Raw genomic sequence first — 26263 nt, forward strand, 5'->3', positions numbered from 1 at the left:
GTTTTTTTTTGTATTTTTCGGAAGTGAGAAGCGTGGTGGCAGTCAGACAGACTCCTGTATGTGCCCGACCAGGATCCACCTGGCATGCCCACCAGGGGGCGATGCTCTGCCTATCTGGGCCCTTGCTCTGTTGCGGCTGGAGCCATTCTAACTCCTGAGGCAGAGGCCATGGAGCCATCCTCAGCACCTGGGCCAACTTTGCTCTAATGGAGCCTTGGCTGCGGGAGGGGAAGGAGAGGGAAAAGGGTGGAGAAGCAGATGGGTGCTTTTCCTATGTGCTCTGACCAGGAATCGAATCTGGGAGTTTCACATGCTGGGCCGACACTGTACCACTGAGCCAACCGGCCAGGGCCCCTAGTCTTGCTTGTTTTTAAACGTTACAGAAACAGAGTCATAATCTGTGTAGCTGGCTTCTTGTATCCAGCTTTCTTGTGACTTGTATTATTGCAATTATGTGTATCGGTACTCATTCAACACACCATCATTTATTTATTCACTGCATTGTTGATGGATGTCTTAGTCCCTGTGGGTGGCTATAAGAAAATACCGCTGACCGGGCTTGCAAACAACATATTGCATGGCTAACAGTTCTAGAGGATGGAAGTCCAGGACCAAGCCTCCACCATGGTCACTTTCTGGTGAAGGCTCCCTTCCTGGTTCAAGGCTGGTGCCTTCTTGCTGCATCCTCACATGGAGTCTCTTCTATAAGGGCACTAATCCCACTCACTAAGGTTCCGTCCTCATGACCTGACCACCTCTCTGAAGCCCCACCTCCAAATATCATATAGACCTGAGGATTCAACATATGAATTTGGGAGGGGCACAAATATTCTGACCATAGCCATGGAGATTCAGGTTCCGAGTTCTGGGCTGTGGATTGCACTGCTGTGAATGCTGTTAGGTGTGTCTCCCGGTACAGGGGAACACGGGTTTCTCTAGGGCCTGTGCCTAGTGGTAGGATTAAAGCATGGCAGGGTAGGCATACCTTTAGCCTTATTAGAGTGAGCCAACCTCCCAGGCATCTTAAATCTGAGAGGTGCAGGGTGGAACTCTGATTCCTTGTGGCCCCTACCCAACCTTGTCCTCTGTCACTTTTCTGGTCTTAATACACCCACCACCCAAGCAGTCCCTCCTGACTCCTCCGTTTCCAGCACACACACACTCACACTCACACGCACACGCACATATACACATGCACAAGTCACGTGTCTGGTCCAGGCCCTCATGCCTCTCTCCTGGTGGACCAAGGTCATCTGCTTTCACACCAGCCCCTACCTACTTCAGTTCCTCCTCCACTCAGAAGCCAGAGGGGATCCTTGTAAAGGGCAAGAGTGGTCAAATCCCTTCACACTTAGGATCGTGTTTGCCATGGCCCAGAAAGCACAGCCATATGCCTACCATGGCCACCAGTCTGTGTGACCTGACCCTGACCTCCCTCCCCACTTCTCTCATTTCTCCCTCCTCTGGGCTCATTCCTCCTGGCTGCTCCCTCGTCATCAGTCCAGTCTCAGATCAAATGCCACCTCTGCAGGAAGCCTGCCCTGATCACCCCATCTAAGATAACATTACTCAGCCATTCTTTTTTCTTCTTTCTATTATTTTTTTTTTAGCAAGCAAGAGAGATAGACACACACACACAAACACACACACGCGAAGAGACAGATGAAAAACATCAACTCATAGTTGCTGTGGTTTAGTTGTTCATTGATTGCTTCTCATACGTGCTTTGACCTGGGGGCTCCAGCAGAGAGAGTGACCCCTTGCTCAAGCCAGTGACCTTGAGCTTCAAGCCAGCAGCCATGGGGTCATGTTGATGATCCCATGCTCAAGCCAGCACCCCTGTGCTCAAGCTGAATGAGCCAGTGCTCAAGGCAGCAATCTTGGGGTTTTGAACCTGGAACCTCAGTGTCCCAGGCTAATGTTCTATCCACTGTGCCACTGCTGGTCAGGTAGCCACTCACTTTCTTTTTTTTTTTTAGCGAGAGAGAGACAGGAAGGGAGAGAGATGAGAAGAATCAACTTGTATGTGCATCACCTTAGTTGTACATTGATTGCTTCTCTTACGTGTCTTGACTGGGGGCTCCAGTCAAACCAGTGACCCCTTGCTCAAGCTAGCGACCATGAGATCATATCTATGATTCCGTGCTCAAGCCGGCAACCTCAGCGTTTTCAACCTGGGTCCTCAGCGTCCCGGGTTGATGCTCTATCCACAGCGCCACCGCCTGGTCAGGCAGCCACTCACTTTCTTAACACCTTCCTTCAGAGTGCTCACCGCCCTCTGAAATTGCCTTCGTTTCTCTTCTACACTCCGTCAGCCACGTGCTAGACTATCAACTTCACAGGTTGTTTGGTTCCCTGTTGGGTCCCCAGAGGGGTTACCACACCTGGCATGCAATAAGGGACTCAGTACACAGTTGTGCTCAGACACCCAGGAAGCAATCTGAAGGGCTACCCATCCTCTGACCCCTGGATACTCATCTGAGGTTGGAAGTAGCCTCTAAGGCACTGACTCAGTGGCTTAGCAGCAGAGACTAAGGCGTGGGCCCTCTCCTTCCAGGGTTCCATTTAGACGACATGTAAACCATCTCTGACTTTAAGGGCCATGCATTGCGCCAAAGACTCCCAATTCCTCGGAAGGAGGTAGGAAGGCTCGGTCTCTATTTAGGTGGGCCTGTCCTAAGTCAAGGAGGGAGACACCCCCGGCCCGTGGAGTCAAGGTCAGACAATGAGACAGCATTTGACTGACAGGACAAGGTTTATTGGGGTCCTGGAGACACTGGGGACTGGGATAAGGGGGTGGGTGAGGTCAAGGCTCATGGAGAGGACCCCCTGGCCAACCCCCTTCCCCTTGGGTTTGGGAGGGACAGAGAGACAGACAAACTGACAGAGATGGAAAAACAGACAGGTACTACAGCAGAGCAGAAGGGAGACCCCAGTGTCCACCTCCCCCTCAGGTGAGCTCACAGAATGGGGAACAGCACAGAAGAGGGGGTGTCTGCTGACTTCACTGTATGGAGGGTGTGGTACAGGCCAGAACCCAGGCCAGCCCACTCCAGTGGACAGGAGTGTCATCTGAGTCAGTCCATCCTACTGGGCAGGGGGGGGGGACTTCCAACCAGCCTATTCTAGTGTTTGGGGGTGGGGAGATCACTAGGATTGACCCATTCCGCAGTAGGGGAAAGAGGCCTAGTAGGGGAGTGGGTTGAGGGCAGGCGGCATCTACCCTGGTCCTGTTTCGACAAAGGAAATGAAGTGGTGGAAAGGCAGATTGCGGCTCTATCCATTATCTCGGGGCAGCAGGGACCGCGGTGGGTAGCATCGGAGAGGATCTGGGGAAATTCCGGGACATGGTCCCAGCCCCCACGTTCTCCAGATCAAGGTCACTGGGAATGATGGCTCTGAGAGAGAGAACAGGCTTCCCTTGGGGGGGGGGGGGGGAAGGTGCTATTCATCTTTCATTAGGACCCTCCAGGTGAGAAGAACTTCTGGAGGCCCATTTCTCATTCCAAGGTCCTCCCCCCCTGCTAAGGGGCCCGTTGATTGGGGGGGGGGGCTAGCATGGAATCCAGGGAAGCCTCAAGCTTCAGGAGTCTCCATTGATCCCGAACCCTTAGGTGAGGAGTCTCAGCTGAATGCTGTCAGCTCAGGGGGCCTATCTGGGTTTCCGGTAGCCCCATCTTTCCAGCCAGGGTCCCCTCATCTCAAGGCTTGCGCATCTTGATGTAGGCTTGGCGGTCCCCCGGGCTGGGCCCTGAGTCCAGCCCCGGGCAAGGTAGTTGCATGGTCAGTCCATGCCGCGATGCAGCTTCAGGTGCCGGGAGAGGTTGCTTAGCGTGATGAAGCCCTTGCCGCAGATGTGACAGGGGAAGGGGCGCTCGGTGCCATGCAGCAGCCGGTGGCGTTTGAGGTAGCACTCGTGGCGGAAGAACTTCCCGCACTCAAGGCACGGGAACGGCTTCTCGCCAGTGTGCACCAGCACGTGCCGCTCCAGGTCCCGCGGGGAGCGGAACAGCTTCTCGCACTCAGAGCAGCCGAAGATCTTCTTGCCGCGGCCAGAGCTGGGCGCAGGCTCCCCAGCGGAGGCAGGCTCCCCTCCAGGGGCTGCCGTGGCCGCTTCCGCCCCACCGCCCTCACCGTGGCTGGCACGCCGATGTTCCTCCAGAGCTGCCAGGGCCGCGTACAGGGCCCCACAGTGGCCGCAGCCGTAAGTGGCCGGCCCCGAGTGCGCCTCCAGGTGGCTGGCCAGCGCCGCCGCAGATGCGAAGAAGGTTCCGCAGTCGCATTGGTACAGGGTGTCTTCTGAGGGCTCCGCCGCAGCTGCTGGTGCAGGGGCCTCCCCACCACCCTCAGGGAGCAGCCCCCCCAGCTCCGGCACACCTCCCCCGGCGGGGCCCAGCAGCAGCCCGCCGTCCCAGGCCGGCCTGGCATCACCTGTCTCTGCTGTGCCACACTCTCCGAGGGTCTCAGGCCCTGCACCAACCCCCGCGGCCCAGGCCTGTGCTGTGGGTGCACCCGGGCCCTGCAGGTCGTGCGTCAGCTTGTGCCTCTCCAGCAGTGCAGGGGCATTGAAGTCGCGCTCGCAGCGTGGGCACTTGAAGGGCTTGACATCGGTGTGTGCGGCCCAGTGGGCCGCCAGCTCACGGCCATGGTCAAAGCGCCGTGCACAGGCGCCGCACGCAAACGGGGGCAGTGAAGCCGCCGCTGCAGCTGCGGCCTCCGCCAGACCCCAGCTGCCCGTGCCCGCCCCAACCCCCTCTGGGCCCTCTCCGCCTCCAGCCCCTGCGCCACCGCACACCGAGCAGGGCCCCACGTTGCAGCAGACGGAGCAGGGAGCGCTCAGAGCAGGTAGGCCTGGGCCAGGCTGCAGTGGGGACGGGAGCACCCCACGGTGCTGACGCTTGAGGTGGCGACCCAGGCTGGAGCGCGAGGAAAAGCGGAGCTCGCAGACCAGGCAACAGTAGGGCTTCTCACCAGTGTGGACGACCTGGAAAGTTGGAAGGAGAGTCCCGTTATCAAGGCTGAGGATCTAGTCTGCAGGGAAGATTTCTGGACTCACACAGGGAGGTGACCCACGCCCCCTGCCTTGTCTATGAGGCCATGATCTAGCTTCAATCTCTCTCTCTCCTTCTCTGCTTTGGGCCACGCTGGCACACCTTGAGTCCCTCCAGCCTCAGGACCTTGGCACGTGCTGTTTTCTGAAGCTGGGGAACTCCTCCCACTGCTCCTGAATAACTCTGACTCAATTCCAACAAGCCCACATAGAGGACGAGGACTTCTTGGGAGAGTGGTTAAGCAGTGAGGATCTGAGGCCTGGGTTGCAATCCCAGCTCTGAATTCCACCCTATGTGAAAACTTAAGACAAGTAATGGCCTCTCAGCAAACTTTTGTGTGTCCTACTCATATCCTCTAAACCACTGGATATTGAGGGAAGGGAAGAGAGGCTTTCTCCTTGCCTGGGGTAGGAGGTGGCTCTCTCCATAAATGTTATAGGACTGTCTAGAGCAGACTGTCTGACAGAACTTTCTATAAGGATGGAAATGATCTATCTCTGTTCTGCCCAAAATGGTGGCCATTAGCCAAGTGTGGCTGTTGAGCCCTTGAAATGTGGCTAGGTGGCTGTGCGAGATCATGTCTTCCTTACACAGTATCAGTATCTATTGATACTGGCCCTTGTGGTTTAAGTCCTGGAATAAGATACAGTGTATGAGCATAGAATCCTCCTGATTGGTAATATCTGCCCAAAGAGAGCTTTCGCCTATTTGCTTTCTTGTTGATCGTCTGCCTTCAATGGAATGTAAGTTCCCCGAATACTTGGACTTGACTGATATCCCTTGGGTGACCCCACCCCAGTGTTGGGAGCAGGGAAAGCTCTCAATATATAATCACTAATCACAGAATAAAAGAATTAAGAACAGAGGTGGAAAATCTTTTTAAAAACGGCAAGGGAGCAAGAAACACAAAGTTGCAGATAGTGGTATGTGTGTGGGGAAAGGGGGGTGTACGGATAAGGGGGACGGCAGAGAGAAAGAGCCTCTAGGTGGGGCAAATGCACTAGGAATGTTTTCCTTTACTTCATAAGAAGGTGGTGACTGAAAGAGGAACCTCTCATGTTTTGACTGGTCAGGGAGCTCTGGCAGAAAAGGAGGAAGGAAGAGGCAAGTTTACTTTGTTGCCCAGAGAGGAGCTGGGCCTCCAAGGGCGTGTTCGCCGCCCCCCCCCCCCCCCAACCTGGGCCAGTGTGTAGGACTCACCTGATGGTGTAACAGGCCAGTGGAGTCTCGGAACCCTTTGGGGCAGGCGGAACAGCGGTAGGGCCGCTCACCCGTGTGTGAGCGCAGGTGGTTGGCCAGGTTGAAGCTGTGTTTGAAGCCCTTGCCGCAGCGCGGACACGCGTGGGGCTTGAGAGCAGTGTGACGTGCAAAGTGGCGCCGCAGATCCGAGCGGTAGCGGAAGCTCTTGCCACACTCGCTGCAGTGAAAGGGGACGCGGGGGGCGGCGACGGGCGGTGCTGGGGCCGGGGCAGGGACAGGGGGCGCTGGCAGCGGGGTGTCATCCATGGTGGTGTGGCGTGAGGGCAGTGGCGCGTGGGGGCTCTCTGGAGCAGGGGAGACATGGAGGGAAGATGAAGGAGTCACCTCTCCACCAGTCCTCACCAATCAGGCTCTCGGGACTCACAGACCCATCACCTTTCCCTGGGAGACCTTACCACCAAAGTCTAAGCCACTCCCACCAGGACCACGAACAGTCTTTAAGCTCCTCCCACTCTCCTACAAACCCTTCTCCCCTTCATCCGCTAATCTTCCTAATCATGCCAAATCGCCTCCACCCCACCATTTTAATCTTACTCATTATTTGGAACACATTCCTGCTCCTCGCTAAGCCCCGCCCACTGTGATTATGCCCCACCCACTCTTGCTCGGGTCCGCCTACTCCCAAAGTCCTGTCCCTCACACAATCTGGGAGCCTCTTCTATTCCTTGGCAAAGCCCCTCCCACCCCTATGGGAGCTCCTCCCACTCTTTTGAAGATGCAAGTCCTGGAACCTCAGCTCGGATAAAACCAACTGAAACTCTTCACCTGCAAAATACGGATTATAGGAGGGCCTAGTTTGCAGTGTGGCGGGGAAGACGAGGCAAACTTGTAGCCATACGCGCTGCTGGTTTACTTAAAGGCCTGCACCCAGCACAGACTTGACAGGGAAGCTGTTCTGACTACTGCTGTCCTCTAAGGTCCTCTGAGTGCCCTCTTTAAGTCTCATGTCCCTTCCCCACTAAGATTCACTTCCCAAACCCCAATTTATCCTTTAACTCAGCCTTGAAGCCCCGTCCTTTCCAAGACCCCATTATCCAACCCCTCTCACTTTCTCAGCCCAGAGCTCTGAGTCCCGCCCCAGGCTAAGTCATCTCAACCGCCTTATAAAGGCTTGCTATTGCCACTAAGACTCCCCAAATTACACGCCTGAACCCCACTTCCTCTTGCCCACTACTTTCTTTAAGTCACACTACGGGGCAAACTGCACCCCTTCTACTCTAAACTCCTCCCAACTTCACATTGAGCTCCATTTCTCCAGACCGCCCCAATTAGGACCCTTCAACCTCCGGCCATTCTACCGTTCTTACTGAGCCACGCCTTGATTAAGCCTTGCCCTTTGCCTAAGCTCCACCCACTCCCACTACGGCCCTGCTGCCTCCACCAAACCCCGCCTATATTACTATAAGCCACGCCCACCGGGCTACTCTCAGCCATGGCTCCGCCTCGCCGCCGCTAAGCCCCGCCTCCTCCTCCCCACCCGGTTGCCTGCCGGGCGGGCCCCGCCCCCGCTCCCGCTCCCGCCCCAGCCCCCGGCCTGTCCTGTCCGCTCGAAGACCCAGGCCCATAGAGCCGGTCTTTTGTGCCCCTCCCCCCTGTCCCTAAAAGGTGCGGCCCCGGGTGCCCAGGGCTGGGGCAGGTCAGGCGGGACCCGCAGCCGGGTGCGTCTGCCTCACTCGTACGGCGCGCGGGTTCTGGAGCCCTGGGGCGGCCCCGGGAGGCCGGGAAAGTAAGTCGGCTTTCCTCTTTAATTACTTACACCTCCCTCTGGGCGCCGACATTTTGGGCAGCGGGGGTAGCGTCACTTCCACCCGGGGGGCCCCTCGACTTCCGCCTCGGCTCCCTTTTTCTCCCCCACAGTCCCCCTTTCTCCCGCCTTCTTGTCCTCCCTCCGCCCAGCCGCCCGCCCTTCTCCCTCTTTCCCGTCCCTTTCTCAGTACTAGTAGAGAAGCCAGGTCGGCGCCATCTTTGGTAAGGGCAGGAAGAGGAGCAGGGTTCGGAGGTGTGACCCCTGTCGCCATGCAAACTAAGGGCAACAAGCTCAGCGTGCGTCTCCTCCCCGCCGTGTCGATGCTGTTGGGTGCTATCGCAGATGAGGGCAGATTTGAGTCCATTTTCGCAGCTTCAGGCTCCTCCTGGGTGGGATGCTAGCGTTGCATCAGGAGAAAAAGAAATCGAAGTTCGCCGACTGCGAGAGATAGAAGCGCGCAGGCTCCATCTTGTCCTCAGCCTTCCGACAGGCTTTGAAGCTTATCAGGCGCCATGTTAATTACGGGAAGGAGCAGCCATTTTCCCGCTCCTTATTCTTTCGGTACTTGTGTTTGATTGGGTTTCCGGCCGGGTACTTGGTGGGAGGAAAGGCATTGGTACCTGGTTGGAATGTGTTGGTGGGTTAGTCCCCGCTCGGGACAAGAGAAGACGCCGAGAGCACAGGCGCGGATAAGCGGTCTTTAGGACCCAACGCATCCCTTTGTTCCGCGTGGGCGCGGTTCGGACGGGGAGGGGGAGGAAGCGGGCGGGGCCACAGGAGTCCGCTCCGAGGAGGAGCTTCGTCTAGCGCGCGCGCGCGCGCCGCCGCCGCCGCCGCCGAGGGGCAGAGCCCCCTCGCCCCCGCCCCTCCCCACGCGTCGGCCCCGTCGCCCCCCGCACGCGCACAATCGCGAGCCCCGGCGACATGCAAATGAGGTACCCGAGAGGCGGGGGGCCGGGCGGGGGAAGGGGAACGGAGGGAGGGAAGGCCCGGGGCCGCGCGCTCCCTGAGCGCGTCCCCCCTCCCCACACCTGTTCTTGCTCGCCGACCTCGAGCCCAGTGGAATCGGCCTAGGCACGCGCGTTTGCGCGCGCGCGCAGACCCCCTTTCCTAGCGGCCCTCGCGGCCCACAGCCCGGCGCCTCTCATTGGCCGCCGCCCCCGCAGGGCCCGCCCCGCGCGCCGGGGGTATCGGCGGGCGCGCGCCTGCTCGGGGACGGGCAGAGGACGAGGGTCGAGGCACTGCTTCCGAGGTCCTGATTGTAGTCCAGGTCCCCCCCACCCTCCACACTGGAGCGAACTATGTGATCCTGGAAAAGCGGTTGCCCCCCCTCTGTACCTCCGTCCGTGTGCCTGTTCCAAAGGGTCACAGTGGCACCTGTAGCCTCTGCACCTAACCACCTGTCCTTCCCCCCTTCCCTTTGCTACACTCTAGTTTCTTGGTCGCGACTCTGAGAATGATGGTGGTCCTGGTGGTGTGGTCTGAGTTCTTGCTATATGCCAACAGACAACCCTGGTAGATCCATTTCACAGAGCTGGATTCATACCCAGGACCAGCGGGCCCCCATGACGTCCCCGCATCCCCTGAGTCCCTTTTCTTCTCCCTGGACCATTGTGTCCACCCGAGATCTGGTTCGAATTTTGGCCGGGCCACTTCCTGAGCAGAGGGAGGTTGGGCAACTGGCTTGGCTTTCCTGTGCCTCGCTTTCCCCATTTGCAAAATGAGGGGTGACTGTGGTCTTACAGGGCTCATGTCTCTCCTAAGTGCTCTGTGTACTGAGCACTTTTTGTGTATCATTCTCACCGCACGTCTCTGTAAGCAGCTGGAACCATATGTCCCTATTTTGCAGAAGACTGAGCTGAGGCTAGGAAAACGAGTACCTTGCCCATAGCCACACAGAGAGCAAGTGACAGACTCAGCAGTTGAACTCAGAATATGATTCCAGAGACCAGACTCCAGTATATTTGCTCACCCACCACTCAGGGTTAAACATCACCTGAGACCAGTTACTTTCTTCTGGTCCTGAACCTCTTGCCCTCCTACTTCTGCCGATGGAGAGGGTAGACAAGAACATTTCTGAGGCTTCTATGGCTCAGGGATTTCATGGGCTTTCTGCTTTGAGGATCACGATGCTGTCCTGTACCCTCAGTTGGACTCTGTCCTCCCTCGAAGATTTTTCTTGATTTTGGCTCAGGTTGACCTTGAACTTTGAGATCTTTGGCAGGGGTTAAGGAGGTCCCTGGGACACCTATAGGGAAGTGACTGTTGACCAGTGGGCACAGAATTGTCTTGTTCTTTCGCTCACCAGCGTGCCTATCATTGTGTGTCCAGTTGAATGTCAGCCGTGCCCAGGTTGTGAGAGTTGGACAGATGGATGGACGAGGTCTTGGGGGACAAAGGGGGCTCCAGACCCTCCCTGCACTCACAGCTGCCCCCTCTCTCCTCTTAGCCTGGCTCCAGTGTCCAGACCCAAGGCCCCACTGCTCAATGGACACCCCCAGCCCAGACCCGTTGCGTTCACCTTTACCTGGAGAGGAAGAGAAACCTCTGGCCTTACCTCCTGTTCCCCAGGGCGGCCGAGGCGGATGTCCCGGGGATGCCGCCTCCTCCAATCGGACGCTCAGAGCCTGCCTCCCACGCAAGCGGGGCCGCCCCCCCCAATCAGGGCAGGAGCCTCCGCTGACACAGGGGGTGACAGTCCCCGTGGGCAGCATTGGCAGCAGTGACCTCCTGCTGATCGATGATCAGGGTGTACCCTATACAGTCTCTGAAGGGTCTGTGGCAGGGGAGCCTGAGAGCTCCGGCCCTAGGAAGACCCCGCACTTATGCCCCGTGTGCCTGCGGGCCTTCCCCTACCTCTCAGACCTGCAGCGCCATAGCATCTCACACTCGGAGCTGAAGCCGCACGAGTGCAAGGACTGCGGCAAGACCTTCAAGAGGTCCAGCCACCTGCGGCGGCACAGCAACATCCACGCCGGCTTACGGCCCTTCCACTGCCCACTCTGCCCCGGCCGCTTCCGAGAGGCAGGGGAGCTGGCGCACCACCACCGGGTCCACTCCGGGGAGCGCCCCTACCAGTGCCCCATCTGCCGGCTGCGCTTCACCGAGGCCAACTCACTCCGGCGCCATGCCAAACGCAAGCACCCCGAGGCCATGGGGGCACCCTTGGGTCCCCCGGACCCAGGGTTGGAGCCACCGTGGGACCTCGAGGGCATTCCGGCCACAACCGGTGCTGAAAAGGAGGAGGAGGAGGAGCCAGAAGGGAAAGAGCTGGCACAACTCACAGCCCCAGACACCCCTCCCCAGGCCAGGTTTAGAGCTGGGGGTTCAGCTGGTGCAGCGCCTGGGCAGGGTGACCAGGACACACTCATATCAGGCGGTCTTCCTGTTGTGGGAGGGGGTTTCACGTGAGGGCCTAAACTTCTGGGCCCTGTTGCCTTCCGCCACCCTCTCCCGGACTGACGGGCCCTTGGAGGCAGGGGCCGTGGAAATAAATCACTGCCTTTTGGCTTCCCGTGTGTGTTCCGTGATGGTACCAGGGCTGGCCCTCCTGTGCTACTTTCCAATGCCTTTCAGCAGCTAGACCACCCAGGGGAGGGCATGGAATTTTGGGGGTGGGACCCCATGTCATACGCCTCACTAAACTTGGTGCTAAAGAAGTGGCTTGGAGAAATAAACAAGTGGTGTGGTGGGAGCCTTGGTCTCCGCTCCCTCCTCCAGCAAAAACCATAAAGCACTCCCCTAAATATCCACTCGACATGGAACCTTCTGTGCAGATGTGGCTCTAGGCTCCCCTCCGACATTCAAGCCAGACTCCTGGAAATTCTGCAGCCACTGCTTTGCCACATCTCTTTGTCCTAACTCTCTATGGAAGGAAAAACTTGAGTTGATAGTCACAGGCAGAACTGACTGACAGCTTTGCTAGGGCTTAGGTAAATAAGGGGTGTGGACTGGGGGCGGGGCCAAGGAAGCAGGAGGCAGGGTTAGGACTGAGCAGAGAGGCTGATTGGGCAGGTAGGTGGGAACTATGGGTGGGGCTTAGGGGAAGGGCTCTAAGAACTAGGTGGCGCTTAAATTGGTTTAGAAGCCGGCAGCAGAAAAGGAGCGATTGAGAGGAATGGAGGCATGGATAGAGTTAATCTGAGGTGGAGGGCTTCCAGGGGAAAGTAGAAGAAACATCAGGAGGGGTGGTACTGAGCTGGTAAGATGCTGAGGGGTGGACATGACTGCTATTCAGGCCAAGGGGAGAGAAGGGATATCTGAGAGGGGGTGCTTAGCAGGATGGGCTTAACAGAACTGGGTTTAGATGCGGGGTGGGGGTGGGGGCTGAGTCAGGGATGAGCTTTGTGGAGACAGGAGGGCAGCAGTGTCAAGTGTGTCGTGATGGTGTGGTTCCGACTTAAGCCTGCACCAGAATCATCTGAAGAGTATATTTTTTTTTATTAAATTACAGTTGACGTACAATATATTAGAGTCAGATCTAAGACATAGTAATTCAGTATTTTTATACATCACGAAAACGGTCACCATAAGTCTAGCTACCTACTACCACCATACAGTTATTAGAATATGATTGACTATTCCCTCATCTGGACATGACAGCGCTGTGACTTAAATTTTATTAACCGGAAGTTTATACCCCTAGGGTTTCTGATTCAGAACGTCTGAAGCAGGGGGGCCTGCGAGTTTCCACTTATAACAATCTCTAGGTTGGCAGCTGCTGTAGGTCTTTTAACCATTATTTGAGAACCACTGATTTCAGGGAATGTTTTCGAGGTCCGAGGCGCCGATATCAAGTGGAGAGTATGAGAGGTGGAGCTTAAGGTGACAGGGGAGGGGCTTGAGCGAGGGGCGTGGTTTGCTTAAGAAGCTGTGAGAGGAGGGCGGAATCTAGAGGAAAGAGGCGGGCTTAAAAGGGAGACGTAGTTGAGAGTACGATCGTGGAGGTAGGAATGAAACGGGAGAAAATTCGTGGAGCCAGGGCCAGCAGGACGCACTTTGAGAAGTGGGGCGGTACCGAGGATAATTAAGCTCTGCAATGATCATTCAGGCAGGGGGCGGGGCTTGAGCGTGAGATTTACGTAAGGGGCGTGGCTTAACCGGGTAACCGGAACGTGTAGGTGGCGCCCTAAAAAGCGGGCACTCAGAACGTCGGCGCACTCGCTTAGGTCGCCCACCGGAAGTGGCCTAAGTTGCTCCGCCAGCAACCCCCAGTTCTTGCGCAGGCGCACTTTCTTCTCCCGGTCTCCGCCGCCGCCTCCACCTCTTTCTCTCCTCCACGCCGTCGCCTCCGAAAACGGGCGCGACTTCCGCTTCCGGGCGGGCAGGCAGACGGCGCGGAGCTGCCGGGGAGGGGGAGGGGGCGGCACTTCCGGTCAGGCCCTCGGGTCTCCCCAGAGCGGCGGCGCCTCCTCCGCCTCCTCGGCCTCCTCCCGGCGGAGACCCCGGCGCCGGTGAGTGACGGGGCGCGTGGCCCGGGGGCTCGGGGGAAGCGGGGGCGGGGGTCCCCGCCCAAGCCCGCTCTGATCCTCAGAACGTCCTCATCAGTGCTGCTCGCGCCGGGCCCTCGCCTGGGTACCCCCATCACCGTTCCCCCCGTCAGAGCGCCCAGATGCCTCCCCCATGAACACTCCGACGTAGGACGACTCCCAAAATGCCCTCTTTCGTGGCGCCCCTCTACACTGATTTTTCGTAGGGATCCTTCTACGCAGCCCCAGCCATTGCTTCCTCAGGACAGCCCCCCAAATGCCACCAGCATTGCCCTCCCCCACGCAGAGCAGCTCCCCCTGAACACACCTTTAGCAGCCCCTATAAGGTGACCACCAGAGTGTTGCATTTGTGCTTTGCAATGGAATGAACCCCCATTACCTCTCTGTATACACACAGCCCCCCCAAAACTCCTAATCACTTCTCCCCCAACCCCCTCCTTCGTTTCTGTAAAAATACTTTCTCTTCTGATCAGCGGCCAAGAATGCCTTTTTTTCCTTTCTTTTGCACCCCCCTCCTCCCCAGTAATTCCCCTTGAAAATACCCTTTCAACCCAACCCCCCCAGACCCTCCCCGCATAGAACAGCTCCCTCTAGAGGTGTGTTCTCACACCCACATGTCTCGCTCTTGACATAGGAATAGCTTTCCCATGTAACCCGGGCTCGCACCCCATCCTTCTCCAGGGCGGGTCCTGTGGTTGGTCCTCGTCCCACAGGGAAGTGCCCATCCGTAAGGGCTTTACTCGCAGAATGCCCCCCCCCCCCCCGGCACTAGGGACTTGCCCTAACCTGCCCCTTCTCACCCAGTTTTCCTTCTGCCCTCCGGTACTCCCTGGAGAAGACACCCCAGCTTCCCTGGGGTGGGTAGCTCTTTCTCTCCAGGGATCCATTTCATTTGGTCTTCATTGAAAGGGGGATGTGCACTGTTCTAGGTCCAGGGGATACAGCTGTGAAGGAGAGAGATGCACAGTTTGACTTTTTTTGTGGGTCTTACAGTTCAGTTGAGGAGACAGATCAAAAACAAGGCAACAAACATGATCAATGCTGTTTTCTGATAGCCTGAGAGCTATGTCAGAGGTGCAGCCTGAATTGGTAGAGCTTGCTTAGCCATGCCAAGATCTGGGTGCCCTGTTGCAGGTGGAGGGAAAAGCACAGTGCAAAAGTCCTGAGGTGGGCGTGATCATGGTGATTGGAGAAGCCATGCGGTTGGATGGAGGCTAGAGAAGGTGTGATCTTAGAGGGCGGTGGTGGTGAGGGCCCTGTGATCAGTTATCCAGCCTTTGTCCGCTCTCCCAAGCCCAGAATGTCATTCACTTGTTTATTCATTTGTTCAACAGCTGTTTAATAAGCACCTAGTACACACTGGGCATGCAACAGAATGAAATAGTTACAACTCCTTGTCCTCCTGGTCTGCATAGGCTAGTTTTGTGGGGTAGACCATTAAAAAAGAAAATAACGTGTGTGTAAAGAAAATACATCAGGATAAGGGTATATAGTGTTACAGGAACTATGATGTTAAAAGCGTGGCCGGAAGCCCTTGTTCAAGAATTTCCTGTGGTTATCTTGTCTCTCTAAAAAGCCACGTGCCAAAACGTTATCCCCTCCTCTGCCCGGGACAACTGTGGCCCACCCCCGGGTAGCTGCTCTTAGCTCCCCTCCCCCAAGAATAAAATGGTTAAGAGGATGAACCCCGAATGCCACTGGTGCTCCTATATCTGGGCAAACCATTTTCTCTTTCCCTAGCCTCATTTTCACTTATTTAAGAAGTACTTTTGGAGACAGGCACTGTGCTTGGTCCTAGGGAATAGAGCAGTCATCAACACAAATAAAGATCCTTGCACGGGCCTGCATGGAAGTCCCCGTTCTAGAGAGGGAGACCACCAACACTAAGACAAACAGAGTATACGGTTTATTAGGTGATGTTGACTGGTAAGGCGAGAAATGAAGGAGTCGGGGGAGAGCAGGAGTGTTGGTCTGGGCGACAGGTGACAGGGTTCAGGGGGACTGTCCCTGAGAAGAGGGCATTTGAAACGAAGATGTGAAGGAGGTTAGGGAGTGAGGCAGAGCATTCTGGGCAGAAGCATCAGCCAGTGCAAAGGCCGGGGGGTAGGAATGGCACATTAAGGAGGCCGCAGGGGGCTGTGTAGCTCATCAGAAGGACTTTGACGCCTGACCAGGTGGTGACGCAGTGGATAGAGCGTCGGACTGGGATGTGGAGGATCCAGGTTCGAGAACCTGAGGTCGCCAGCTTGAGCGCGGGCTCATCTGGTTTGAGCAAAGCTCACCAGCTTGGACCCGAGGTTGCTGGCTCAAGCAAGGGGTTACTCGGTCTGCTGAAGGCCTGAGGTCAAGGCACATATGAGAGAGGAATCAATGAACAACTAAGGTGTTGCAGCGCGCAACGAAAAACTAATGATTGATACTTCTCATCTCTCCATTCCTGTCTGTCTATCCCTCTCTCTGACTCTCTCTCTGTTTCTGTAAAAAAAAAAAAAAAGGACTTTGACTTTGAGTGAGATTGGGGTCACTACAGGGTTTTGTTTTGTTTTGTTTTGTTTTACAGGACGGAGAGTGAGTCAGAGAGGGATAGACAGGGGCAGACAGACAGGAATGGAGAGAGATGAGAAGCATCAATCATTAGTTTTTCATTGCGCGTTGCAACACCTTAGTTGTTCATTGATTGCTTTCTCATATGTGCCTTGACCGCGGGCCTTCAGCAGACCAAGTAACCCCTTGCTGGAGCCAGCGACCTTGGTTTCAAGCTGGTGGGCTTTTGCTCAAACCAGATGAGCCCGCGCTCAAGCTGGCGACCTCGGGGTCCCGAACCCGGGTCCTCCGCATCTCAGTCCGACGCTCTATCCACTGCGCCACCGCCTGGTCAGGCCACTACAGGGTTTGAGCAGAGGAGGCACATGGTTTGGACTTAGTCCTCCTGCCTATAAATTATTTATGAGTCTACTATGAAATTCAATTGAGACAAGCCACCTAGTAGACCTAGTACAGTGCTTGTCAGCATTCAGTAAATGCCAGGGGCTAGTCTTGGTGATGGGCAGCAGGGAAGTGGATGAGACAAAATATATTTGCAGTGTAAGGTGGAGCAGGGACCTTCCTTTATTTCAGATATTGAGAGACAGCACATACAGGTTAAGAGCACGCATTCTGGAGCTCTGCTGCCTGCCTCAAACATCTGGCCCTGCCGTTTGTTAATGGTGTGACCGTGGGGGAACAAATCCCCCTTTCCTCAGTTTCCCTACTTATAAAATGGGACCAATAATGGCACAGGATGATTATCTATTTTTTTTTTTTTTTTTTGTATTTGTCTGAAGCTGGAAACGGGGAGAGACAGTCAGACAGACTCCCGCATGCGCCCGACCAGGATCCACCTGGCACGCCCACCAGGGGGCGACGCTCTGCCCCTCCGGGGCGTCGCTCTGCCGCAACCAGAGCCACTCTAGCGCTTGGGGCAGAGGCCAAGGAGCCATCCCCAGCGCCCGGGCCATCTTTGCTCCAGTGGAGCCTTGGCTGCGGGAGGGGAAGAGAGAGACAGAGAGGAAGGAGGGGGGGTGGAGAAGCAAATGGTCGCTTCTCCTATGTGCCCTTGCCGGGAATCGAACCCGGGACTTCTGCATGCCAGGCCGATGCTCTACCGCTGAGCCAACTGGCCAGGGCCATGATTATCTATTAAAGTGATGGTTTCTATTGGTCTGGTCAAACAAATACACATGAGCTGTTATGACTGTGACTATGGTTACCATGGGGCTCCGGCCCCTTGAGCTGGGGCCCCCATCCTGCCTCTGCAGGAAAGCCTCCTGTGACACATCTCCCCTTAGAAAGATACCCATGGAAGGCTTGGGTCCCCTGAAAGCAGAAATGCCTCTTGTTTCCCAGTGGAATAATCGTGAGCCTGATCAGCCCTGTCTCCCAGGAACACCTGCTGCTCCTCTCCAACCCATTGCCTTTCACCATCTGCCCACCTGCCTTCCTAACATCACCATCCTGATTCCTTCTCCTGGGGACCAACCTCAGTGCCAGCTCAGATGCTGCTAAATGTCTTCCTCCCTTTGTCAGGGAGTTGTGGTCATCTTAGTTTCATCTTCTACTCAGTAGGAAGTGGGCAAACACTCAGTGGAAGATGAAACTAAGATGACCAGAACTCCCTGAGCCCTATATACATTTACTTCTGAGCACTGCTTTAGCTGCAACTCTCAAGTAGGTTGCATTTCCATTTCCATGCAACTAACTTCTCTGACAATTTCTTTGTGGACCCACTGGTGATTTAAAGAGGGGGCTGTTTTACTCCCACATATCAGCAGATATTTTATGGAGCACCCATACTCTTCCAGGCACTGTGCTAGGTGCTGGACGACAGTGCTTAACAAGGTAGGCAAGTCCTTGCTGTAAGGTGAGGAGGCCAGAAAGGAAACATACTTACAGCAAGTGAAATAGACACAATAAATTGGTGGCAGTGACCATGATGAAAAATATGCAGCAGGGTCCTTGCCAGTTGACTCTGTGGTAAAGCATCAGTCCAGCATGTGGAAGTCCGGGGTTCGATTCCCGATCAGGGCACACAGGAGAAGCGCCCATCTGCTTCTTCACCTTTCCCCCTCTCTTTTCTCTCTATCTCTCTCTTCCCCTCCCGTAGCCAAGGTTCCATTGGAGCAAAGTTGGCCTGGGCGCTGAGGATGGCTCCATGGCCTACGCCTCAGGCACTAGAATGGCTCTGGTTGCAATGGAGCAATGCTCCAGATGGTGGAGCATCGCCCCCTAGTGGGCATGCTGGGTGGATCCCGGTCAGGGGCATGTGGGAGTCTGTCTCTGCCTCCCCGCTTCTCATTCATAAAAATACAAAAAGTAAAAATACAGCAGGACAAGGGGCTAGCAACTGATGAGGTAAGGGGGTGAGGGTGTCACATCTCCTGAAGGTGACATCAGAGCAGACATCTGAAGGAGGCTAGAGAGATCCTTGAGATACAGGGAAGATCATTCCAGGCAGAGGGCACTGTCTCACCACATCACTGTTCTGTCTTCTCAGGATGCTGACCACTTCCCTTTCCCACTAAGCCCCTCGTAATCCAGAGAACACCGCTCAATAAGGGCCTCCCCACCACAGTCCCACCTCTACCTTCCTCTACCTTAGGGAACACCCTGTGGGTTGAGTCACAGACTGACTTGGTGACCTTGGACAAGTCATTTGACCTCTCTGTGCCTTCTCATTTGTCAAGTGGTGGCGATTCAGTGTGAACATGCATGATGTGCTCAGAACAGTGGGTGGCCTCTAAGAAGTGCCTAATCAAGGGTAGCTGTTAGCGCCTGACCAGGCAGTCGTGCAGTGGATAGAGTGTCAGACTGGGACACGGAGGACCCAGGTTTGAAACCCCGAGGTCGCCGTCTTGAGCGCAGGCTCATCTGGTTTGAGCAAGGCTCACCAGCTTGAGCCCAAGGTCGCTGGCTCGAGCAAGGGGTCACTCACTTTGCTATAGCCCCTTGGTCAAGGCACAGATGAGAAAGCAATCAATGAACAACTAAGGTGCCACAAGAAAGGACACTTCTCATCTCTTTCCTTTCCTGTCTGTCTTCTGCCCTTCCTGCCTGCACCCCTGTAACCCCTACTTTTTCCATGCCCACCTGCCACTGCAGCCCTGTCTCCTCACTGAGGGTCCAACCAGGTTTCCACTCCCACGCCAGCCACGCCTTTGCTCCTTCCGGAGATGAAATGCACCAGAGGGTGTGAAGGACAGGAGATGTTGGGTCTCCTCCAAGGACACCCAGAGCTAACGGCTAAAAATAATCACCTCCGGGGTGGGGGTGGAGGAAACACTCACCTTTCACGTGAGGGGGAGAGAGTCGGCCAGGATGGATGGGGGCTGAGGCTGACAGGTCCTGGCCTTGGTGGTTACCACTGCCTCCTACTGCCAGGCTAGGCACTGAGCCAGGCCCCCAGAGCAGGGACGGTGGCCCAAAAGCAGGCCGGACCTTAGAGGATTTCTCCCACTGACTCGGCAGAGACGTTGGCTGAACCCTGGGGTGAGGTCTGAGGCTCAGGGGTCATTGCAGGAGCCCAGGGTTGGGGAGGTGGGCAGACATGGACAGCTGCAGTCTCGAATGAAAAACCTCTTAAAGGAGGTGCCCAGAGAATGACCACCATCTTGGAGAGGGCCGGAAAATGCTCCCTGAGCGGCTGCCTTCAGGCATTGCCCAGGTGAGTGACATCACTGGAGGTGCTGGGGACCTCCTGCGCTCTGCCAACCAGCGTGTCTCCTTCTGTCCTGTGTCAGCCCCCTTAGACGCTACCCCCTGCAGTCTAGGGGTTACCACTCCCTGAGAAGTACAGAGTGTGGGAAGGAGATAGGATGTAAGCCCAGGTGTGTCCAGGCCCCAGGCCATGTGTTTCCTGCTGGGCCAGGCCGCCTTGCCTCTCTGCCAGCCCCTTGTCATCCTTGGAGGGGTCGCAGGTCGCATCCATAGAGCGGCCCTATGAATGCAGCGTCTGTGGCTGGACCTACAACCACATCTTCAGCCTCATCCGCCACCGCCGCTGCCACAAGGACGTGCTGCCCACCACTGGGGGCACGTTTGACATATTTGTCCCAGACCAGCAGGTGCCCCTGTCTTCATCCGGTTCTCTCGGATTGTGCTTTCTGTTCCTGCCCGTAGCAACTGCGCTCACAACAGACTAGACCATCTGGTGACTCAGTGCTCAGAGTGCCAGGGCCTAGCCACCAGAGGGGCTTATGGTTATGTTCACTGGCAGGACCCGCACAACAGCCCGGTGAGGTGGGGATGGTGCTTTGTCACCTTGATTTGTGGATGCGGAAACCCGGGCCCAGAGAGGTGCTTAGACTTGCTGGTGATCACACAGCTTAGATTTCAGAGGACGCAGAGCAGAGGCCTGAGCGTTTGCAAAGGGGAATTGAGACCAGAGGCCGAGGGTGCTTGCTGGTCTGAGAAAGAGAGGCCTGCAGCCAGTACTGGGCATAGAGTCTGGTGGAGGGAGAGAGAGATGTGAGGACCCGGAGAAATCGGGCGAGACTCCGCACCTCACTTACTGCTTGTTCAGCTGTATCTTTTTCTCCCCAAGGGTCTCGTATTGCCTACCCGGCTGAGATGGAGGCGAACGCAGCGGGTGGCGGCGGCGGGGCCAGCGGGGGCATCGGGGGCGAGGACGGGGTGCACTTCCAGAGCTACCCTTTCGACTTCCTGGAGTTCCTCAACCACCAGCGCTTTGAGCCCATGGAGCTGTACGGAGAGCATGCCAAGGCGGTGGCGGCCCTGCCCTGCACCCCGGGGCCCCCGCCGCAGCCCCCGCCTCAACCCCCACCACCCCAGTACGACTACCCGCCCCAGGCCACCTTCAAGCCAAAGGCTGAGACTCCCTCCTCGTCATCGTCCTCCTCTTCGTCCTCCTCGTCGTCGTCTTCCTCCCAAGCCAAGAAGCCCGATCCACCCTTGCCGCCCGCTTTTGGGGCACCACCGCCGCCCCTCTTCGATGCGGCCTTCCCCGCCCCGCAGTGGGGCATCGTGGACCTTTCGGGACACCAACACCTGTTTGGTAACCTGAAGCGCGGAGGGCCCGCATCTGGGCCGGGGGTGACGCCGGGGCTAGCCGCTGCTGCCGGGACACCCGGGCCGCTCCCCACCCCATCCCAGACTCCTCCAGGACCTGTTGCGGGGGCGGCCTGCGACCCCTCCAAGGATGACAAGGGCTACTTCCGGAGGCTGAAGTACCTGATGGAGCGGCGTTTCCCGTGCGGAGTGTGCCAGAAGTCGTTCAAGCAATCGTCGCACCTGGTGCAGCACATGCTGGTGCACTCCGGAGAGCGGCCCTATGAATGCGGCGTCTGTGGCCGGACCTACAACCACGTCTCCAGCCTCATCCGCCACCGCCGCTGCCACAAAGACGTGCCGCCCACCACTGGGGTCCCACCGCAGCCAGGGGTGACCTTGCCACCATTGGGCCTGCCCCCGCCCCCCGCCGCCCCAGGGGCCCCCACCCCGGTCCCTGCTGGCCCAGCCTCTACACCTGCCACCTCCACGGATGGGAACGCAGCCCCGGGCGCACCGGCAGGTGTGGGGGCGCCCCCTCCAGCGGCAGGCGGTGGCGAGGGCCCCTTTGCCTGTCCGCTCTGCTGGAAGGTTTTTAAGAAACCCAGTCACCTGCACCAGCACCAGATCATCCACACAGGCGAGAAGCCCTTCTCGTGCACCGTGTGCAGCAAGAGCTTCAACCGCAGGGAGAGCCTCAAACGCCACGTGAAGACACACTCGGCTGACTTGCTGCGCCTGCCCTGCGGCGTCTGCGGCAAAGCCTTCCGTGATGCCGCCTACCTGCTCAAGCACCAGGCGGCACACGCGGGCGCGGCGGGGCCCCGGCCGGTGTACCCCTGCGATCTGTGCGGCAAGTCCTACTCGGCGCCGCAGAGCCTGCTCCGCCACAAGGCTGCGCACGTGCCTCCCCCCACCCCTGATGCCCCCAAGGATGCGGCAGCCAATGTGTCCCAGCCCGCAACCCCTGCCTTTCCCTCGGGCCCCTACCTGCTGCCGCCTGACGCCCCCACCACCGACAGTGAGAAGGCAGCAGCCGCCGCCGCAGCTGTGGTGTACGGGGCCATGCCCATGCCACTCCTGGGCGCACACCCGCTGCTGCTTGGGGCTGGAACCAGCGGGTCAGGTGGCGCGGGCGCCAGTGGCCCCGGAAAGACGTTCTGCTGCGGCATCTGCGGGCGCGGCTTCGGACGCCGAGAGACCCTGAAGCGCCACGAGCGCATCCACACAGGCGAGAAGCCACACCAGTGCCCGGTGTGTGGGAAGCGCTTCCGTGAGTCTTTCCATCTGAGCAAACACCACGTGGTGCACACCCGCGAGCGCCCCTACAAGTGCGAGCTGTGCGGCAAGGTGTTCGGCTACCCGCAGAGCCTGACGCGCCACCGCCAGGTGCACCGGCTGCAGCTGCCCTGCGCCCTTGCCGGGGCGGCCGGTCTCCCTGCCACCCAGGGTGCACCTGGGGCTTGTGGCCCGGGCGCCGCAGGGACGGCAGCGGGGGCGGCCGAGGGCCTGAGCTATGCCTGCTCAGACTGCGGCGAGCACTTCCCGGATCTCTTCCACGTTATGAGCCACAAGGAGGCCCACATGACAGAGAAGCCTTACGGCTGTGACGCCTGCGGTAAGACCTTTGGCTTCATCGAGAACCTCATGTGGCACAAGCTGGTGCACCAGGCCGCCCCCGAGCGCCTGCTCCCTCCCGCAGCCAGCGGCCAGCAGCCTGCAGAAGGCTCTGGCACTGGCGGTGCCGAGGCGGCCAGCGTGCTAGACAATGGGCTGGCCGGGGAGGTGGGGGCAGCCGTAGCCGCTCTGGCTGGAGTGTCTGGTGGGGATGACAGCAGCGGCGGGGTGGGGGCCGGGGGCGGTGGGGGCACTGGCGTGGCCCCCGAGCGCTTCAGCTGTGCCACGTGTGGCCAGAGCTTCAAGCACTTCCTGGGCCTCGTCACTCACAAGTATGTGCACCTGGTGCGGCGGACCCTGGGCTGCGGGCTCTGCGGCCAGAGCTTCGCGGGCGCCTATGACCTGCTCCTGCACCGGCGCAGCCACCGGCAGAAGCGGGGCTTCCGGTGCCCGGTGTGCGGGAAGCGCTTCTGGGAGGCGGCCCTGCTGATGCGCCATCAGCGTTGCCACACGGAGCAGCGGCCCTACCGGTGTGGCGTGTGCGGCCGCGGCTTTCTGCGCTCCTGGTACCTGCGGCAGCACCGCGTGGTGCACACCGGCGAGCGGGCCTTCAAGTGCGGTGTGTGCGCCAAGCGCTTCGCGCAGTCGTCCAGCCTGGCGGAGCACCGGCGTCTGCATGCCGTGGCCCGGCCCCAGCGCTGCGGCGCCTGCGGGAAGACCTTCCGCTACCGTTCTAACCTGCTGGAGCACCAGCGGCTGCACCTGGGGGAGCGCGCCTACCGCTGCGAGCACTGCGGCAAGGGCTTCTTCTACCTGAGCTCCGTGCTGCGCCACCAGCGTGCCCATGAGCCGCCGCGGCCCGAGCTTCGCTGCCCGGCCTGCCTCAAGGCCTTCAAGGATCCCGGCTACTTCCGGAAGCACCTGGCGGCCCACCAGGGCGGCCGGCCCTTCCGCTGCTCCTCCTGCGGGGAGGGTTTCGCCAACACCTACGGCCTCAAGAAACACCGCCTGGCACACAAGGCTGAGGGCCTTGCGGGGCCTGCAGCTGGGGCCAGCACCTTGGCTGGGAAGGAGGCCTGACCAAGGGGGCTTTCTCATACCCACTCCATTCAGATGGCCCCCTTCCAGGCACACCGCTCCGCAGCGGCCAGACTGCCCCCTCCTCCTCGCTGTTTCCCAGCCATCCATCCTTCAGAACTGCAGACAGACTAGCTTCCTTCAAGGCCCATTCTGTACAAACTCAAGGCTGCATCACTCCCAACCTGGATCTCTCTGGTCTTTCTTTTGTCCCATCCTACCTGACTGAACTTGATCCTCCATCCGACCCCGTTCTGTAACCTCCAAGGGCCCCCCTGACCCCACCCCAAACACGCAAGCAACATTCTGTCCCCCATAGGCTTCTGTGGACATGGGTGTGAACTGGCCATGCCCTTCCTTTAGGATCTGGCTGGATGTTGGGCTGTGAGTGGAGTGGGGCGGGCACAAATGGGCCTGGGTGCTCTTTTTGGATTGTGGGGTGGGGGGCAGGGTGGCAGACGCGGCTTGTACAGAGCAGAGATAATAAACCTTCTCACCAGGGCAGCGGAGTCCTTTCTTACATCTCCGGAGAGGGGGTTAAGGGCTGGCCAAGGGAAGAGTGACAGCACTTTGGTTTCCCTGGGGTTTTGGTTCCCCCACAAACTGCCTTTTCTCATCCCCCCTCCCCCGGTATTTCCTGACTAATATCACCACGTCCAGGACAGGTGAGTCTCCGCTCTCCGGAACTGACAGACCACACATGCCCAGACTCCTTCCCTTCCAAGATGCCATAGGCATGTGTCCCCAGCCAACTTTTCCCGAAGCCTTGCCTGCTGGGCCTGTTGCTAAGCGCTGGGAAACCCGAACTGTACATGCTCTCTGACCCTGAGTAAGACGGGATGGTTGCCGTTGTGTCTTGTGGCCTCGTGTGGTACAGCTCACTCATAGCACCTGTCCCTCTAGGATAATTTGGGGGCGATCCCAAAGACGCCTTGCAGCCCTCATTTGGGTTCTTGGGACAGTGAGATAGATCCATGCCCTGCGACGTGTGTTGTTATCCCTTTTGTAAGAAGAGGAGGTGAGGTCCTAGAGATTAGAGGCTCCAAAGACACCTGGCAGGTCCACACTAGACCTGGAACTGCAGTCCTATGTGTGACCATGTGAAACTTGGTGACAAATCCAGCTCAGCACTACCTAGGAAAGTCCAGTTTGACTCCCACATATGAAAACAGCTTCCCAGTGTCGCCCCCAGGCTTGAACGCTGAAGACCCAGCATGGTCATTGTCCCAGGGCTCAAAGGTCATATGAACTTGGATAAAGCATTGACCTGGGACGCTAAGTACCCAGGTTTGAAACCCTGAGGTTGCTGGCTTGAGCATGGGCTCATTGGCCTTGAGTGTGGGATCACAGACATGACCCCGTGGTCGCTGGCTTGAGCAAGGGATCAGGGCTACTGGCTCAGCTGGAGCTCCCTGTTCAAGGCACATATGAGAAAGCAATCAATGAACAACTAAGGTGCCGCAATGAAAAATTGATGCTTCTCGTCTCTCTTCCTATCTGTCCCTGTCTCGCAAAAACAAAAACAGAAAACCATGAACTATTGTAACTTCTGAAAAAATCTACTCTAGCAACCCAATCCACATCCTTCTGAGCTCAGGAGCCATTCAGATGGATCCACATTCTCCAATCTGTCGCCAGTTCCCACCATTCCTCCAATGATAATTCTGAGCCCAAGTGTCAGTCTCGATATTTCACCTCAAATGTGCTGTTTAATTCCCCCTTGAGCCTGCATGTTATTTAATTTACACTGCCATGCAGCTTCTATAGCATTCATATTTGCAACGGCTTCTCTTTTTACTTTTTTCCTTAAAAAGACCTTATTCATTTAGAGAGAGAGAGAGAGAAGGGGGAAGAGCAGAAAGCATCAACTCCCATATGTGCCTTGACTAGGCAAGCCCAGGTCAATGCTTGCCTTCGACCTCAGCATTCCAGGTCAATGCTTTATTCACTGCACCACCACAGGTCGTGATCCCTTCTCAAAGTCACAAGGAGCTGTGGGTTGATGATGATGTTGGGGTCTATTTTTGAAAGATGCATGTACTGTCAGATGGAGAAAGGAGGCTGGGTATGGTTATCTGATGTGAAACCTTGTTGGCTCACTCTACCGGAGTGGTGATGGTGGTGAAAAGGGGTGTTCCGGTCCCAAAGACATTTCACCAGCTCGGTAGTAGGAAATTGACAAGGGATCAGATAAATCAATGAGGGGTGAAAGCTTATGGTCCTCACCCAGGTTTCTAGTTTGGGTGCCAGCAGATAGCAAACACAGGCATGTCTTTGGGGAAAAGTTAAAAGAGTTGTGTTCACGTTGTAACTTGTCTTTGGGATATCTCCTAGGCAGTGTTGGGTTAACAGGAATGTGTGCAAATCTGGGTTCTCCCTCCTTAATAAGCATACTGATCATGTAAGTCCCTGTATTTTGCCATCTCCAGCCCCTACTCCCACAGCTGAACCACACACATCTCATCTCTGCAGAGCCAGAC

The 26263-nt window shown here is 57.2% G+C and overlaps 3 protein-coding genes across 11 annotated transcripts; 2 read left to right on the top strand and 1 right to left on the bottom strand.

Annotated features, from left to right (window-relative positions):
- Nucleotides 1-2742: 2742 nt before the first annotated feature.
- Nucleotides 2743-8309, bottom strand: FIZ1 (FLT3 interacting zinc finger 1). 3 transcript variants are annotated; one of them, XM_066374546.1, is made up of 3 exons: nucleotides 8249-8309; nucleotides 6252-6595; nucleotides 2743-4984 (listed from the first exon to the last, which is right to left on the bottom strand). In XM_066374546.1, the coding sequence occupies exons 2-3, from the start codon at nucleotides 6555-6557 to the stop codon at nucleotides 3785-3787; spliced, it is 1506 nt and encodes a 501-aa protein (XP_066230643.1). In that variant the 5' UTR covers nucleotides 6558-6595; nucleotides 8249-8309; the 3' UTR covers nucleotides 2743-3784. The 3 variants fall into 3 exon arrangements, with proteins under 3 accessions (XP_066230643.1, XP_066230641.1, XP_066230642.1); XM_066374544.1 differs by lacking the exon at nucleotides 8249-8309 and adding an exon at nucleotides 8068-8231; XM_066374545.1 differs by lacking the exon at nucleotides 8249-8309 and adding an exon at nucleotides 7077-7700.
- On the top strand, nucleotides 7931-11567 carry ZNF524 (zinc finger protein 524). Of its 3 annotated transcripts, none has more exons than XM_066374550.1 (2): nucleotides 7931-8037; nucleotides 10508-11567. In XM_066374550.1, exon 2 carries the CDS (start codon nucleotides 10546-10548, stop codon nucleotides 11467-11469), a length of 924 nt encoding a protein of 307 aa, XP_066230647.1. In that variant the 5' UTR covers nucleotides 7931-8037; nucleotides 10508-10545; the 3' UTR covers nucleotides 11470-11567. The 3 variants fall into 3 exon arrangements, with proteins under 3 accessions (XP_066230647.1, XP_066230644.1, XP_066230646.1); XM_066374547.1 differs by lacking the exon at nucleotides 7931-8037 and adding an exon at nucleotides 8481-8619; XM_066374549.1 differs by lacking the exon at nucleotides 7931-8037 and adding an exon at nucleotides 8632-8993.
- Nucleotides 7947-24279, top strand: ZNF865 (zinc finger protein 865). 5 transcript variants are annotated; one of them, XM_066374541.1, is made up of 3 exons: nucleotides 12868-13511; nucleotides 20299-20378; nucleotides 20626-24279. In XM_066374541.1, the coding sequence occupies exon 3, from the start codon at nucleotides 20652-20654 to the stop codon at nucleotides 23784-23786; it is 3135 nt and encodes a 1044-aa protein (XP_066230638.1). In that variant the 5' UTR covers nucleotides 12868-13511; nucleotides 20299-20378; nucleotides 20626-20651; the 3' UTR covers nucleotides 23787-24279. The 5 variants fall into 5 exon arrangements, with proteins under 5 accessions (XP_066230639.1, XP_066230640.1, XP_066230638.1 ...); XM_066374542.1 differs by lacking the exons at nucleotides 12868-13511; nucleotides 20299-20378 and adding an exon at nucleotides 7947-8037; XM_066374543.1 differs by lacking the exons at nucleotides 12868-13511; nucleotides 20299-20378 and adding an exon at nucleotides 12243-12259.
- The last annotated feature ends 1984 nt before the right edge of the window (nucleotides 24280-26263 follow it).

This window comes from Saccopteryx leptura, chromosome 3 (genome assembly GCF_036850995.1).
Source record: "Saccopteryx leptura isolate mSacLep1 chromosome 3, mSacLep1_pri_phased_curated, whole genome shotgun sequence".
Lineage (NCBI taxonomy): Eukaryota > Metazoa > Chordata > Mammalia > Chiroptera > Emballonuridae > Saccopteryx > Saccopteryx leptura.

Excerpts from the sequence above, each read along its gene's own strand:
- FIZ1 (XM_066374546.1), bottom strand. The coding sequence starts at position 6,557 with ATGGATGACACCCCGCTGCCAGCGCCCCCTGTCCCTGCCCCGGCCCCA. Across the intron at positions 4,985-6,251 it reads CTGGCCTGTTACACCATCAG|GTCGTCCACACTGGTGAGAA; the intron begins GTGAGTCCTACA and ends CCAACTTTCCAG.
- ZNF524 (XM_066374547.1), top strand. The coding sequence starts at position 8,571 with ATGTTAATTACGGGAAGGAGCAGCCATTTTCCCGCTCCTTATTCTTTC. Across the intron at positions 8,620-10,507 it reads TCCCGCTCCTTATTCTTTCG|CCTGGCTCCAGTGTCCAGAC; the intron begins GTACTTGTGTTT and ends CTCTCCTCTTAG.
- ZNF865 (XM_066374542.1), top strand. The coding sequence starts at position 20,652 with ATGGAGGCGAACGCAGCGGGTGGCGGCGGCGGGGCCAGCGGGGGCATC.